Raw genomic sequence first — 16,221 nt, forward strand, 5'->3', positions numbered from 1 at the left:
CTCCCAGTGTTTGACCATTTACGCATTCACTCTTAGTGGATGAATATCTATTGACGACCTGCAACGTCCAGGTCTATGCTAGATGATGGTAATACCAAGTCATGACCCAGCAAGCACCTTCAAAGAGCTCATGAACTCGTAGAGAATTCATACAGATAAGCAAGAAGTCACAAAGATGTGGAAAGAATGACTATAACCAAGGAGCACAAAGGTGGGGATACCAAACCCAGACTGTGAAAGTCAGAAAACATGTTCTGGAAAATAAGATAGCCATTCTAAAGCCAGAAGTAGAGGCTACAGGACATATGTGCAGGCACACAGATTTCTGGAGATGTCTTTTTTCATCAGAATCACTTGTGACATCTGAACTTTTAAAGTTTACTAGTGAGCTATCTTGATAAATTACTTCTCACTCTTTCATTAATAAAAATGTTTAAGGACCCACTCAGTACCAGGACCACATTAAGTGTGGTCTTTTCTTTTTAAGGCTCATTCTTCAATATTTGTTTTAATTTATTTATCTCATCTTAGCTGCAGCATGTGGGTTCTTCAATCTTCATTGAGCCACACAGAATCTTTTTTAGTTGTGGCTTGTGAAATCTATTTCCCTGACCAGGGATCGAAACTTCATTGGAAGCATGAAGTCTTAGCTACTAGTCCACCAGGCAAGTCCCTAAGACTCATTTTAAAGATTCAAGGAATTCCCTGCTTTCACCCTCCCCCATAATTTGGGGGAACTTTTAACCTGCTTTTCCAAAATGCAAAGTACTCATTTGGCTCTTGCTACTGTTTCTTCCTCGACAACAAATGACTTTAAATTTTTAGTTTCCTTTTTACTTTGAAACTGCTCAGTGTAATTTATCGAGTGCTTTCTATGGACAAGGCACCATACTATGAGCTCTACAAAGAGATATACAAAGATGACTAAGCTTCCTCATGAAGCTTATAAACTAATAAGGGAAACGTGCACAAAGAACAGAATATAGAGAATAATAGATGCTCTACTAAAGATATTTTATGTTTAAAGATAAGGATTTATTAGTTTTAATTAAATTCAGAAGAGCATTGCTTGTTTTTTCCTGAATCATTAGAGAGTTGATAAGATTAGGACAGAAAGTCTAGATTAGGTCAAAACATTTTTGAGAGGCATTGTGCAATTTTTTAAAAACTATTTTTGTTTTCAATAGATCCCAGAGGAAAGGGTGCCTGTACCAGTCTGATTGTATCCAATAATTCAGAAGTCAGTTCATTAGATTAACAAAATTTAATAGTGGTATTATGGATCAAATTAGCTTTTAAAATAGGTATTGGAATTTCAGTGTTACCCCTGGGCTTTCACATTCTACATTATGTATTTCTGTAATTTTGGAATACTTCTTAGTAATGATAATGCGTTACTTTTTTAACTAGAAAAAATATATTCATAAATACATATATGGAGCTACAATTAGGAAATGAATGTGTGCGCTAAGTCACTTCAGTCATGTCTGACTCTTTGCAACTCCTCTCTCCATGGAATTTTCCAGGCAAGAAATCCTGGAATGGGTTACCATTTCCTACTCCAGGGGATCTTCCTGACCCAGACTGAACATTCACCTCTAATGTCTCCTGCGTTGGCAGGTGGGTTCTTCACCACTAGCGCCACCTAGGAAACCCAATTAGGAAAATACATTGTGCTAATTCTCCAGAAAGGTATCTGTTAGCTTCCTTTTTTAAAATGAAATATATATATACATAATTATAAAAGTTGAAAAAATATGGGAAAAAATTACTTATAAAGCCACTACACTAACTCAGTTGTTTTTTATGATGTGTTATTTCCCTCTTGTTTTTTCTATACATTGATGAGGTTGTTTTTAAGTGATTGGATAGCAACAGTTCATTTTAAAATGTTAATTTGTCTTATTGAAGTATGGCTAACTTACAGTGTTGTGTTAGTTTCTGATATAGAGCAAATAATTCAGTTATGCTGCTGCTGCTGCTAAGTCACTTCAGTCGTGTCTGACTCTGTTCGACCCCATAGACGGCAGCCCACCAGGCTCCCCCGTCCCTGGGATTCTCCAGGCAAGAACACTGGAGTGGGTTGCCATTTCCTTCTCCAATGCATTAAAGTGAAAAGTGAAAGTGAAGTCACTCAGTCGTGTCCGACTCCTAGCAACCCCATGGACTGCAGCCCACCAGGATCCTCCATCCATGGGACTTTCCAGGCAAGAGTACTGGAGTGAGGTGCCATTGCCTTCTCCAATTCAGTTATACAGGTATACAATAGTTTGCATTTGTTTATCCCAAACTCCCAATGCATTCCTTCCCAGCCCTCCTCCTTTTTGGCAATCACGAATCTGTTCTCTATGTCCTGTGAGTCTGCTTCTGTTTATAGATAAGTTTGTTTGTGTCATATTTTATTTATTTATTTTTATTTTATATTGGAGTATAGTTGATTAACAATGTTGTGTTCTTTTCAAGTGTACAGCAAAGTGATTCAGTTATATGTACATATATGAAAGTGAAAATCACTCAGTCATATCTGACTCTTTATGACACCATGGACTATATAGTCCATGGAATTCTCTAGGCCAGAATACTGGAAAGGGTAGCCTTTCCCTTCTCCAGGGATCTTCCTAACCCAGGGATCGAATCTAGTTCTCCTGCATTGTAGGCAGATTCTTTACCAGCTGAGGCACCAAAGAAGCCCAAGAATATTGGAGTGGGTAGCCTATCCCTTCTCTAGTGGATCTTCCTGACCCAGGAATCAAACCATGGTCTTCTGCTTTGCAGGCAGATTCTTTACCAGCTATACATGTATTTATTCTTTCTTCAATATCTTTTCCCATTTAGGTTATTACAGAATATTTAGTGGAGTTCCCTGTGCTATACAGTGGGTCCTTGTTGGTTGTCTATTTTAAATATAGTAGTGTGTCACACCAATGTTTGCTGCAGCGCTGTTTACAACAGCCAATACATGTAAGCAACCTAAATGTTCATCAATAGAATAATGGATAAATAAGATGCGGTGTGTGTCTATATATACACCACATATATATATATATATATATACACACACAACGTATATGTATAAAGACCCCACACCACATTCTTTTTAACGGCTGAGTAATATTCCATCATATATATATATATATATATATATATATATATATGTACACATAAATAATGCTGTTTGCAGCAACATGGTACTCTTGCATGGAAAATCTCATGGATGGAGGAGCCTGGTAGGCTGTAGTCCATGGGGTCGCTAAGAGTCAGGCACAACTGAGTGACTTCACTTTCACTTTTCACTTTCATGCATTGGAGAAGGAAATGGCAACCCACTCCAGTGTTCTTGCCTGGAGAATCCCAGGGACGGGGGAGCCTGGTGGGCTGTCATCTATGGGGTCACACAGAGTCAGACATGACTGAAGTGACTTAGCAGCAGTAGCAGGATAGACTCTAAGAGATTATCATACTAAGCAAAGTAAGTCAGAGAAAGACAAATATCATATGATACCACTTTTATGCAGAATCTAAACAAAATAATACAATTGAACTTGTATTTACAAAACAGAAATAGGCTTACAGACTTAGAAAACAAACATATGGTCACCAGAGGGGAAATGAGGTGCAGTGAGGGATAATTGGGAGTTTGGGATTGAGAGAGCAATATTTCTTAATAATATTTAATCCACAAGAATAGGAACATTTTCTTCAGATGTGTGCAGTTATGTGTTTTTGGCCCAGATGGAAAGGTAGAATCATGGAATATTTACATAAAAATATCTTCTAGATTATCCTGAAATATTCAAACTCTCATTATCATCTCCCACTAGGTAAAACCATTATCTTCCAGATTTACAACTTGTAGATGGAGTCATATTAACAGTAATAATCCAGATTTTGTTGACACTTGTCATGAACAGAGGTTCATGACATTGTACAGGAGGCAGGGATCAGGACCATCCCCAAGAAAAAGAAATGCAAAAAAGGAAAAGGGCTGTCTGAGGAGGCCTTACAAATAGCTGTGAAAAGAAGGAAAGCAAAAAGCAAAGGAGAAAAGGAAAGCTATACCCATTTGAATGCAGAATTCCAAAGCGTAGCAAGGAGAGATAAGAAAGCCTTCCTCAGTGATCAGTGCAAAGAAATAGAGGAAAATGATAGAATGGGAAAGACAAGAGATCTCTTCAAGAAAGTCAGAGATATCAAGGGAACCATTTCATGCAAAGATGGGCATAATAAAGGACAGAAATGGTATGGACCTAACAGTAGCAGAAGATATTAAGAAGAGGTGGCAAGAATACACAGAAGAACTGTGTCAAAAAGATGTTTATGACCCAGATAACCAGGATGGTGTGATCACTTACCTAGAGCCAGACATCCTGGAATGTGAAGTCAAGTGACTTAGGAAGCATCACTGTGAACAAAGCTAGTGGAGGTTATGAAATTCCAGTTGAGCTATTTCAAATCCTGAAAGATGATGCTGTGAAAGTGCTACACTCAATATGCCAGCAAATTTGGAAAACTCAGCAGTGGCCACAGGACTGGAAAATGTCAGTTTTCATTCCAGTCTCAAAGAATGGCAATGCCAAAGAAAGCTTGAACTACCACACAATTGCACTCGTCTCACACACTAGCAAAGTAATGCTCAAAATTCTCCAAGCCAGGCTTCAACAGTATGTGAACTCTGAACTTCCAGATGTTCAAGCTGGATTTAGAAAAGGCAGAGGAATCAGAGGTCAAATTGCCAACATCCGTTGGATCATTGAAAAAGCAAGAGAGTTCCAAAAAAACATCTACTTCTGCTTTATTGACTATGCTAAATCCTTGACTGTGTGGATCACAACAAATTGTGGAAAATTCTAAAAGAGATGGGAATACCAGACCACCTTACCTGCCTCCTGAGAAATTTGTATGCAGGTCAGGAAGCAACAGTTAGAACTGGACATGGAACAATAGACTGGTTCCAAATAGGGAAAGGAGTATGTCAAGGCTGTATATTGTCACCCTGCTTATTTAACTTCTGTGCAGAGTACAGCATGAGAAATGCTAGGCTGGATGAAGCACAAGCTGGAATCAAGCTTGTTGGAAGAAATATCAATAACCTCAGATATGCATATGTTACCACCCTTATGGCAGAAAGTGAAGAACTAAAGAGCCTCTTGATGGAAAGTGAAAGAGGAGGGTGAAAAAGGTGGCTTAAAACATTCAGAAAACTAAGATCATGGCATTTGGTCCTATCACTTCACGGCAAATAGATGGGGAAACAGTGGGAATAGTGAGAGACTTTATTTTGGGGGGCTCCCAAATCACTTGCAGATGGTGACTACAGCCATGAAATGAAAAAACACTTGCTCCTTAGAAGAAAAGCTATGACCAACCTAGATAGCATATTATAAAGCAGAGACATCACTTTGCCAAAAATGTTCTGTCTAGTCAAAGCTATGGTTATTCCAGTAGTCATGTATGGATGTGAGAGTTGGACTATAAAGAGAGCTGAGTGCTGAAGAATTGATGCTTTTGAACTGTGGTGTTGGGGAAGACTTTTGAGAGTCCCTTGGACAGCAAGGAGATCCAACCAGTCCATCCTAAAGGAAATCAGTCCTGAATATTCATTGCAAGGACTGATGCTGAAGCTTAAACTCCAATACTTGGCCACCTGATTTGAAGAACTGACTGTTTTGAAAAGACCCTGATGCTGGGAAAGATTGAAGGGAGGAGAAGGGGACAACAGAGGATGAGATGGTTGGATAGCATCACTGACTCAATGGATGTGAGTTTGAGTAAGCTCCAGGAATTGGTGATGGACAGGGAGGCCTGGCGTGCTGCAGTCCATGAGGTCACAAAGAGTTGGACTGTGCAACTGAGCTGAATGGAACTGTCTTCACTTCTCACATAGGACCGTAATGTCACGAAAAGGTCCCCCAAATTTTTCTGGGATTTCAGATAATGTTTCACTTGTGCTATAAGTAAAACCAGTTACCTGTCTAGTCACCTCCTTTTTTCTTTCCTCTTCTCAGCTCTAACCATCATGGGCTAGATGTTGCTGAGTTCTCTAGTGACACTGCCTTCCCCAGGATGCTGCCACAGACGTCCTGGAAATGCCAAAGCAGTGCTGTGGTGTGTGCAGAAGCATAGACTGCACTTCCCTGGTGGTTGATAATCTGCCTTCCAAAGCAGGGAACATGGGTTCGGTGCCAGGTCAGGGAACTAAGATCCCACATGCTGCAGGGTGACTAAGCCCTGAGCACCACAATGAAGATCCCAGTGCCTCAACTCAGACGTATTTACATTGATGTATGACAGAAACCAAACCAATATTATAAAGCAATCATCAGTCAATTAAAAATAAAATTTTTAAATAATATAGATATTTTTTTTTAAACAAAAGGAAACACGGAATGTCCCCTTGGAGGTTCCCCAGCAGACTATTTGTGTCCCATGTCTTGGGACAATTTCTACTCAAAATGTGATCCATGGGCCAGCATCATTGGGCAGAATTGTTAGAAATGCAGACTCTCAGGTCCTGTATATCAGAATCTGCCTTTTAAGAAGAGTCCCAGGTGATTCATATACAAGTGACGGTCTGAGGAACACCCACTCAAGACACACTCTGAGGCTACAATAAGAGCAGTGTTGGGTCAGAAAACAAAAGTAGCAAATAATAGCCCCTTTTATAATGATTTCTTCTCTCTGAAGAACTTGTCTTCATGACTGGGCCAAACGTAGGCTGCGTGGCCCCTTCTCTTAGGATGCACTCTCCCTCAGGAGCCCCTCGATCCTCACTGCCTCACCGAGAGAGACTTTTGATGACCTGTCACTTCTATTTCAGTGTAACCAGATGTGGCTTAGGCTCAAACTAAGAATCCACCACACTATGGGAGATCTTATACCACTACACATGTAAAATAATTTTTTTGGTAACAAATATTGATTCAGCAGCTATCATTTCCTAATGGAGAAAGAACCAAAAGGTTCCCACATGGAAGGGTCTTACTGTAGCTTGGAGAAACCAGCCTTATATCTGGACCCTACAGCCTGTCTGTGCCCTTTCTCCAGGTGAAACACCCTCTTCCAGTTCTATTTCTCTACATTCTTACCCACACTCCAAGGCCAATTTCAAATGCCAGTTTATCAATGTAACCCGCTGTAATTCCCTCCTATAAATATGCCTTTAAGAATTCAGAAGCTTGTGTGTGTTCAGTTGTGTCTGACTCTTTGCAACCCTGTGGACTGTAGCTCACCAGGTTCTCTGTCCATGGAATTTTCCCAGCAAGAATGCTGGAATGGGTTGCCATTTCCTCCTCCAGGGGATCTTCCTGACCTAGGGATCGAACCCGCGTCTCTTGTGTCTCCTGAGTTGGCAAGCAGATTCTTTACCACTGGGGAGCTCTGACAAGTCAGAAGTCCCATCATATCCTGCTCTAAGATTGTATATGTTGAGGCCTTGTGAGAAGGGAATATGTCCCTTATAGGCAAAAAGTGTATTTTAGTCAGTTTTCTTAGATTCTCCATAGGACCTAGCATCATATGCCATAAGTACTTTTTGAAAAAAAGGAAACAATTAAAGGTAATGAGTCTATTCTGTTACTGCTTCCCCATTCAGGAAGTGTTTAAATCAGCCTCCTCAAATCAGTCAGAGAACATGAGGGCAAATACAAAACACTGGCTGGGATAGTTAGGAGAATTCACTTTTTTCCCCACCTTTTCCTCTATCAGATTGGTTCTTTCATGCAAAACAACATCCGCATTGGTAGGTCAGTAGCTGTAATCTCAGCTGAATAGCATTTCATCTTGTTTCCAGCTGAATAGAAGTGGGCTGGCTATATATATATTTAAGCCTGTTAGTATTTAAGAAGTCTCTTACTTTGGCGGGCAGCACTTTTTATGCCTGGTTTTTCCTAACGTTGAGATGGCATCCCAGGCAAAGGGCCTTCTTTCTGAAGAATGTAGGGATGCTATTAATCGGATAGCATCTTACGAGCTGCATGTCAGTGATGCTTATTTATCTATGGTTAGTATGTGTCCTGGAGTCACTGTCAGGGAGGTTTCAGATCTGGTCTGGGTAATATATCTCACAAAGCCTTACTCATTTTTGTTGCAGGCATGTTTGTTGTTTGATACTAGAGGGAACAACAATTTAGCAGCTGGGATTTTGGTGCTCTGAGGCCCAGTGATTTAGACCTGTGATTGCAAACTGTGGGTGAATAGTTGGAGGAATAATTCTTTTCCAGAGTAGTCCCAAAATTGGCGTGGGCATCAGACACGGTTATAAATAATTTTTCATCTATCTGCTAGTGTGAAGCTAGTGTTGATATGGTAGGGTTAATGAAATAGTTTGACTTTCGTAGAGTTCAATGGTTTTACACATTTTCTTAAGTTTATTTACTTACTGGCTGCGTTGGGTCTTCATTGCTGTTGTGTGTGCTTTCTCTAGTTATGGTGAGTAGAAAGTACTGTAGTTGCAGTGCATGGACTTCTCGTTACAGTCACTTCTCTTATTGTAGAGTACAGGCTCCAGGGCACATGGGCTTAGTTGCCCTGCAGTATGTGGGATCTTCCTGGACTAGGGATCAAACCAGTTTCCTTTGCATTGGTGGGTGGATTCTTAACCACTGGACCACCAGAGACGTCCCAAGATTGACTCTTGAACGTCACTTACTTTATGCTGGACTTCTGCCAGTTGTCCACATAAATACTGGTTATAGTGCTAGCATATAGGGTTCATAAACCTGACCCTTAAAGAGGCCTAATGGCCAAATGCTAGGCACCAGTGTGTTAAAACCTGAGTCGCATCTCTTTGAGGTAGCCTGGGTTTATGAAGGCAGTTGGGGCCTTCTGGAAGTCAAAGAGCAAACTGAGAACCCTGGACTGAACAAAGAAGGCCTCTTTTGGACAGCCATAGAGATAACAGTGTGTTTGCGTGAGATTCTGGTCCTAAACATCGACTCCTCTCACCTGCAGTCTCTCCCCATTCTTATCCCTGCTCCAGGCCTGTTATTACATTGAAGATTCAGAAGCACCTACTTTTCATACATTCTTCCAAGACCAAGCTGATGTGAAGAGGGAGCATGCAAAGCAGTTCATAAAATATCTAAGAAAATATAAGTGTACAATCTGTCTTCCGGTGATTAAGGTGATGATGTAGCTTTGTTATGGTGATCTCTATAGGGCCTTTGCTGGGTCTAGATAACAAAGTTATTAGTTGTTGTCTGACTTGTTTCATTACTCATGTTCCTACATGGGATTATAGCAGCTGACTGAGGGTAAGCAAGTATCTTGTTTATAACCTCTTCATATCATTTTGAGTAAATTTCAGTCACTAAATCTTAGTTTTTCTTTTCTGAAAGAGCGATACAAAGTGTGACCCTCTGGACCAGCAGCACCAGTGTCACCTGGGACCTTATTAGAAATGCAAATTCATAGGCCCCACTCTAAGAAACTGAGTTACCCTCTCTAAGAGTGGGGCCCAAGGAGCTAAAGAGCTTAACAAGCGCTCCAGATGATTCTAATCCTCTGTATAGTTTTGAGATCTACTGTTCTCTTCTAGAGTGGTTTGTATCTTATGTTAGCTCTTTAATTCAGATACATCCTCATGTAGTTAATACAGCTGCCTCTTCAATGTATTTAATAAAACAAACCTTTTTTCCACTGGAACAGACTCTACATTTGTAGAGTTGTACATTCTAATTGCTACATGCTGCCACTGCCGCTTAGTTGCCTCAGTTGTGTCTGTCGACTCTGTGCGACCCTATGGACTGAAGCCTGCCAGACTCCTCCGTCCATGGGATTCTCTAGGCAAGAGTAAAAGAGTGGGTTGCCATGCTCTCCTCCAGGGGATCTTCCCAATCCAGGGATTGAACCTGGGTCTCCTGCATTACAGGCAGATTCTTTAACGCTGGGCCACCAGGGAAGCCCTGTTGCTACACACTTGTCTCTTATTTCCTCTTTCTTAGGAATAATTACTATTACCAACTTAAACATTATGAATAGGGACACACCCAAATGATAGAGAATAGGCATTTATGTTCTCAAAGGGCTTCCCCTGTGGCTCAGATGGTAAAGAATCTGCCTGCAATGTAGAAGACCTGGATTTAATTCCTGGGTCAGGAAGATCCTTTGGAGAAGGGACTGGCAACCCACTCCAGTATTCTTGCCTGGAGAATCCAGTGGATACAGGAGCTTGGCGGGCTACAGTCCATGGGGTCTCAAAGAGTCGGACACAACTGAGTGACTAACACAAACATACATATTTATGTTCTAAAACCAGGAAAGAGAAAGTGACAATCTAAAATTGATTTACTCCTAATCTTTCTGATATACTCTAAAGAAACAATCTAAACCTTACTTGAAGCTATTACATTTGGAAATATCCCTCCTTTTCTGAAGGGTTCTTCTAACTCCAGGTCTCCAAAGACAACTAAATGTCTGGTGATGATTGAACTGAACTACTCTCCAAAGCTAAAGGAATTCCAGAGCTAATGGAAGAGCACACATAACTGTGCCTAGTGGTAGCCATGCTTTGCAGAACATTAAAGTCACCTGGAGAACTTTGAAAAGCCCTGCTCCTCAGTACCAATTAAGTCAGAAGGTCTGCTGCTGAAAGCCAGACAGCAGTATTTAAGGGGCTTCACTGATTCCATCATGCCACAAACCATGGAAACTACTGGCCTCTGCAGGCCTATAAATCTACCCAGGAAGTAGGGTATAACTAAGCTGTGCCTCAGCTAGGAGAGTGACTTCCCTGTTTCTCTCCAACAGAGGCCTGATTTAGATAACTGGGGAACTGGTAAACAAGCTCTACTGTCTGCTGTGCAGTTGGAGAATGAGTTAAATGAGCTCCTTCAAGACCTGAAGGCCTCAGCTTCTAGGAACAGAGAAACCAATGTAAGTAGTAAACGGGTCATTTCACTTCTAGATGATGGCTTGCTTCTAGGAAATGAACCCAAGGCAATGGATCATCTAATGAGTTTATTTCCTCTGAAGGAAGTATATGAACTTATTTCTTAGAGTAGTTGGGAGGTGGAGGAGTAGAGGAGCAGGGACCCTGGTAAGGAGGAATGCAACTCAACACAAAATGGAGAAGACTTTTCGGGGATAATCTGCACTCTGGATATTTAAATAAACCCATCTTGAGAATTGCTATCCTAGACTACCCCCACAAAAGTGAATGTCGATGGTGACCTATTCTATAGACTTCTCTGAAGTGTTCTTTGGTCAATGTGAACACTCTATTGCAGTGATAACATTTCTCACCAAACTTCTTAGTTTCTCTGGAGGTTGAAGAAAATGATCTAGTAGAAGAGCTATCAGCCTTGCTGCATATTGGACTCACTGTAGACCCCTGAAAACTATCAAATGCCTGAGCCTTACACCAGAACCCTAAAATTTCAGTGCTTGGGAATGAGGTCTGGGAGCCTACTTGACACTTACCTACGATTCAAATAGGGTGAAAAACCACTACACTAGTAGCTTATTAAATTAATCTGTGCTTTTGAAGAGATGCCTTAATGCTCATACTCACTGAAAGTGGGTGTTTGGTGAGAGGGGGGTTCAGAATGGCGGGGGGAGACACACATATTCCTGTGGCCAATTCATGTTGATACATGGCAAAAACAATCACAGTATTGCAAAGTAATTATCCTCCAATTAAAATAATTTTAAGAAAAGATAACATTGTAAACCAACTATACTCAAATAACTTTTTAAAAAAGTGGATGTTTGTGTTCATCTGGAGGTCTTGAATGTCAGAGATTGATGCCTTTGAACTTCATTATGCATGTAAATCATCTAGTTCCTTCTTAAAACATAGATTTTGATTTAGTAGGAGTGGAAGAGATTCGAGATTCTGCATTTCTGACAAGCTCCTAAAACTGCTTGTCCATGAACTATAATTTGGGTAGCAGATTAGATTGTCTCCTGCTGCAGACAAGGTCCTTAATGAGTTTTTTCTTGTTTTTATTTCTGTAGCTCTTACGCTTCACGAAAAAGTTCCTGGATGAACAGACCAGGAATTTAAGCTATCTGGAATACCAGCTTAATTATCAGATGGATTTGGAAAAGTCAACCCAGAGTGAAGGACAGCCTGAAAATGTCGCCGGACCATCTGGAACAGCAGGTCAAGAGACAGAATCTGCAGGCAACTCTCCAAGTCCTCCTGCCCAGAAGGTCCCAAAGTCAGCTCCTTAAGAATCCTGATCTCCATTCGACAGAAGTATGTTTTTCTTTTCATCTCAGATCCTAATCCTCCTTGTTGTACATGCAAATAAATGTGTTTTGCATTATGATTATGTGTAGAAAAATTGCTATTGGAGCACAAGTAAGTTAGGTTCATACATGGGAGTTTGAAAGCTTCCTGAAGTACCGTGGATGCATTAGACTTAAAAAACAAAAAAAAATCCCTCAACACCCAGATGTAGAGTCAGGTTCTAGTAGACTCAGTTAGTCCAAGTGGACACAGATGAAATTAAATAGCAAAACCTAATGTCTTGCTAATTCTCCTCCCCACAACTTAATATATTGCTGCTGCTGCTGCTAAGTTGCTTCATTCATGTCCGACTCTGTGCGACCCTATAGACAGCAGCCCACCAGGCTCCTCTGTCCACAGGATTCTCTAGGCAAGAATACTGGAGTGGGTTGCCATTTCTTTCTCCCCTGAATATATTAAGTTTACAAAATACTAGGGTTTTCTAGTAAATGCAAAGCTAAACTTAAACAAGAGCTCTTGGTCTAGAAAAGATGACTTCACTTGAAAGATATACAGTGAATACATAGCTGCAACCCAGGTGCCCTTCCAGTGCTGGAGGCAGGCATAGAGAACGGGTACACAGGTAACTAAGACACGACAGACCAGTGTTAGGATGGCCCTACCCCCTCCTCTGTGGGCTAGCCAGCAACTACTGGGGGAATTGCTTTCAGGAGCAAAGAATGAGCATGCAATCACGGATCACACCCAAGGGCCTCAGGTGTCTAGTAGCACCTCGGTAAAGGAGGGGTCTGTAACAGGTGCCTAAACTCTGGGATCTAATGTCTGATGATCTGAGGTGGAGTTGATGTAATAATAGAAATAAAGTGTGCAATAAATGTACTTGAGTCATCCTGAAACCATCCCCAACCCCTGGTCGGCAGAAATACCTTCCTTGAAACCGGTCATTGGTACCAGAAGATTGGAGACCACTGCTCTATAGGATTGTGTCCTGACTTGAAAACTAACTCAGTGGCTTCAAATAAGTTTATTTGCCTTACTCATTGATCTAGTTTAATCATCTGTAAAGTGGGATTACTATTACTTAGTTCATAAAGTTAATAAAAGGATTGTGCTGTGTTGTGCTTAGTTGGTTAGTCATGTCCAAATAAAAGGATTAAGGATTATATAAAGTATCTAAAAACAGTGCCTGCTCAGATTATGTATTCTGTTATTTGTTCAATAAATAGTGCCACTGCTTAAACATGTAGAAAGCCGGTACATAAGAGAAGCACTGACAGTAAGAAAACAAATCACTGAAATTAAGCCAGAATCTTAATACACTTAATCTTAGAATAATCTTGTTTGAAACAAGGATAAGTGATCATGAGAAAGAACCAACTATATATCTTGGGAAAACTGAAGTTAACAAATGGGCTGAATATTCAAATAAACACAGCTAATCAAACAAGTGATCTGGAAGTAAGCTAAGAAGTTCTCTGGCAAAAGAATAAAGAAATGGTCTTTAAAAGTTAAAACATGGAGTTGCAACAAAAGATCTAATTAGAGTTCCAAGAGGAAAGAAATCTATTATAGTGACATTTTAAAGCATCAAGGATGAAAAAGTTTGCCATTAAGTCATCATTTAAGGAAAACTGATGTATTAACTTTGGAGGGGCTCCAAAATCACTGCAGATGGTGATTGCAGCCATGAAATTAAAAGACACTTACTCCTTGGAAGAAAAGTTATGACCAACCTAGACAGTATATTAAAAAGCAGAGATATTACTTTGTCAACAAAGGTCTGTCTAGTCAAGACTATGGTTTTTCCAATGGTCATGTATGGATGTGAGAGTTGGACTGTGAAGAAAGATGAGCGCTTAAGAGTTGATGCTTTTTAACTGTGGTGCTGAGAAGACTCTTGCGAGTCCCTTAGACTGCAAGGAGATCCAACCAGTCCATCCTAAAGGAGATCAGTCCTCGGTGTTCATTGGAAGGACTGATGCTGAAGCTGAAACTCCAATACTTTGGCCACCTCATGCAAGGAGTTGACTCACTGGAAAAGACCCTGATGCTGGGAGGGATTGGGGGCAGGAGGAGACGGGGACGACGGAGGATGAGATGGCCAGATGACATCACCGACTTGATGGACATGAGTTTGAGTGAGCTCTGGGAGCTGGTGATGGACAGGGATGCCTGGCATGTTGTGATTCATGGGGTTGCCAAGAGTCGGACACAACTGAGCAACTGAGCTGATGTATTAATAACAGCTTTTTCACCAATATTAGAAGCAGAAATAAGAAAAATCTTCCAAACACTGGAAGGGGAAATTAATAGACCTAGGATAGAATAGACCAATTCAGGTATACACTAAACTTATCAGAAGCTTTTAACCTGAAGACCTTTACTGTGAACAATATCACTGTTTCAATAGCAAAATGTAAGGGCATGGGCTTCTATGGGCAGATTCAAAGTAACCTAGCTGATATTAATATAAGTGTGCTATGCTTGAGCAATTCTAATGGGAAAGGGTATGCCCCTAGGGAATAGTCAACCACATCATGGATTTTTCCTACCTTTTCTACAAGTCACACATCTTGAAAATCATTGCCATGTCAAACTTGTCACCACTGGAGAAATACTAGTGTACAAAGCACTCTTCAATAAAGTTCTCACTTTTACAGTTACTAATTTATATTAATTTTATACTTATTAGTGAATGATAGAAATTCATATTAAATTGAGAATAAGACAAAACCACATTATCCTCAGCACTAATTATTTTGTTCTGAACGTTAAACAGCATTTCTCAACCTCAGTACTATTTTTTTTTAATTGATGATATTCCCCATTCTATATATTACATTCCTGTGACTAATTTTTTTTATTATTTTATTTATTTTTGGCTGTGCTGGGTCCTCATTGCTGAGCAGGTTTTCTCTAGTTGTGGCGAGTGGGGGGCTACTCTCTGGCTGTGGTGCACAGGCTTCTCACTGTGGTGCTTTCTCTTGTTGTGGAGCACAGGCTCTAAGGCACATGGGCTTCAGTAGTTGCAGCACATGGACTTAGTAGTTTTGAGTGCCAGGCTCTAGAGCACAGGATCAATAGATGCAGTACAAGGGCTTAGTTGCACCATGGCATGTGGGATCCTCCTGGAAAAGGGATTGAACCCATGTCTCCTGCATTGGCAGGCAGATTCTTTACCACTGAGCCACCAAAGAAGACCTCGACCTCAGCACTATTAGTATTTTGAGGCTAACGACCCATTGTTATAGGGAGTAATCCTTCCCATTGTAAGGTGTCTAGGAGCATCCCTGGCCTCTAACTATTAGATAGAGCCTTCTCCAGTTGTAACAAAAATGTCATTCTCTTGTGGCTAAGCAATATTCTATTGTATATACATATTACATCTTCTTTATCCATTCATCTGTTGATGGATTCATAGGTTGCTTCCGTACTTTGGCAATTATAACTAATGCTGCTATGAATGTTGGGGTACATGTATCTTTCTGAATTAGTGTTTCTGTTCTTTTCAAAATTTACCTAGGAATTAAATGGCTGGGCCATGTGGTATTTCTATTTTTAGTTTTTTGGGAAGCCTCCATACTGCTTTCCACAGTGGCTGCAGCAATTAACATTCCCACCAACACTTCAGGAGGGTTCCCTTTTCTCCACATCCTCACTAACATTTATTTCTGTTCTTTTTTTAAAATGTGACTTTGGATTGTTCTTTTTATATTTATTTATGTTCCACTTCATGGCATGTAGGACCTTAGTTCCCCCACCAAAGATGGAACATGAGGCCCCTGAATTGGAAGTATGGAATCTTAACCAACAGACTGCCAAGGAAGTCTCCTATTTGTGTTCTTGATGATAACCATTCTGACCACTATGAGGTGATAACACATTGTGGTTTTGATTTGCATTTCTTTGTTGATTAGTAATGTTGAGCATCTTTTCATGTGCCTTTTGACCATCTGCATTTCCTCTTTGAAAAAAATGTATTCAGTTCTTCTGTACATCTTTTAAATGGATTGTTTGTTTTTTTGATG

General features: G+C 40.4%; 1 protein-coding gene across 3 annotated transcripts in view; it reads left to right on the forward strand.

The window, feature by feature from the left end:
* The window catches only part of LOC105609869 (soma ferritin-like), a 78,229-nt gene that overhangs the window by 19,994 nt on the left and 42,014 nt on the right, over nt 1–16,221 (forward strand). Inside the window, exons 1-4 of one of the 3 annotated variants that reach the window (XM_060416583.1) lie at nt 7,839–7,999; nt 8,978–9,121; nt 10,747–10,872; nt 11,956–12,199. In XM_060416583.1, the coding sequence (XP_060272566.1) occupies nt 7,898–7,999; nt 8,978–9,121; nt 10,747–10,872; nt 11,956–12,174 (591 nt within the window). In that variant the 5' untranslated portion in view covers nt 7,839–7,897 and the 3' untranslated portion in view covers nt 12,175–12,199. Of the gene's footprint in view, nt 1–7,838; nt 8,000–8,977; nt 9,122–10,746; nt 10,873–11,955; nt 12,273–16,221 lie in introns of those variants that run through there. The other 2 variants (XM_012188505.5, XR_009600882.1) reach the window with 2 other exon arrangements.

Source organism: Ovis aries, chromosome 1 (genome assembly GCF_016772045.2).
Source record: "Ovis aries strain OAR_USU_Benz2616 breed Rambouillet chromosome 1, ARS-UI_Ramb_v3.0, whole genome shotgun sequence".
NCBI classification, from domain to species: domain Eukaryota; kingdom Metazoa; phylum Chordata; class Mammalia; order Artiodactyla; family Bovidae; genus Ovis; species Ovis aries.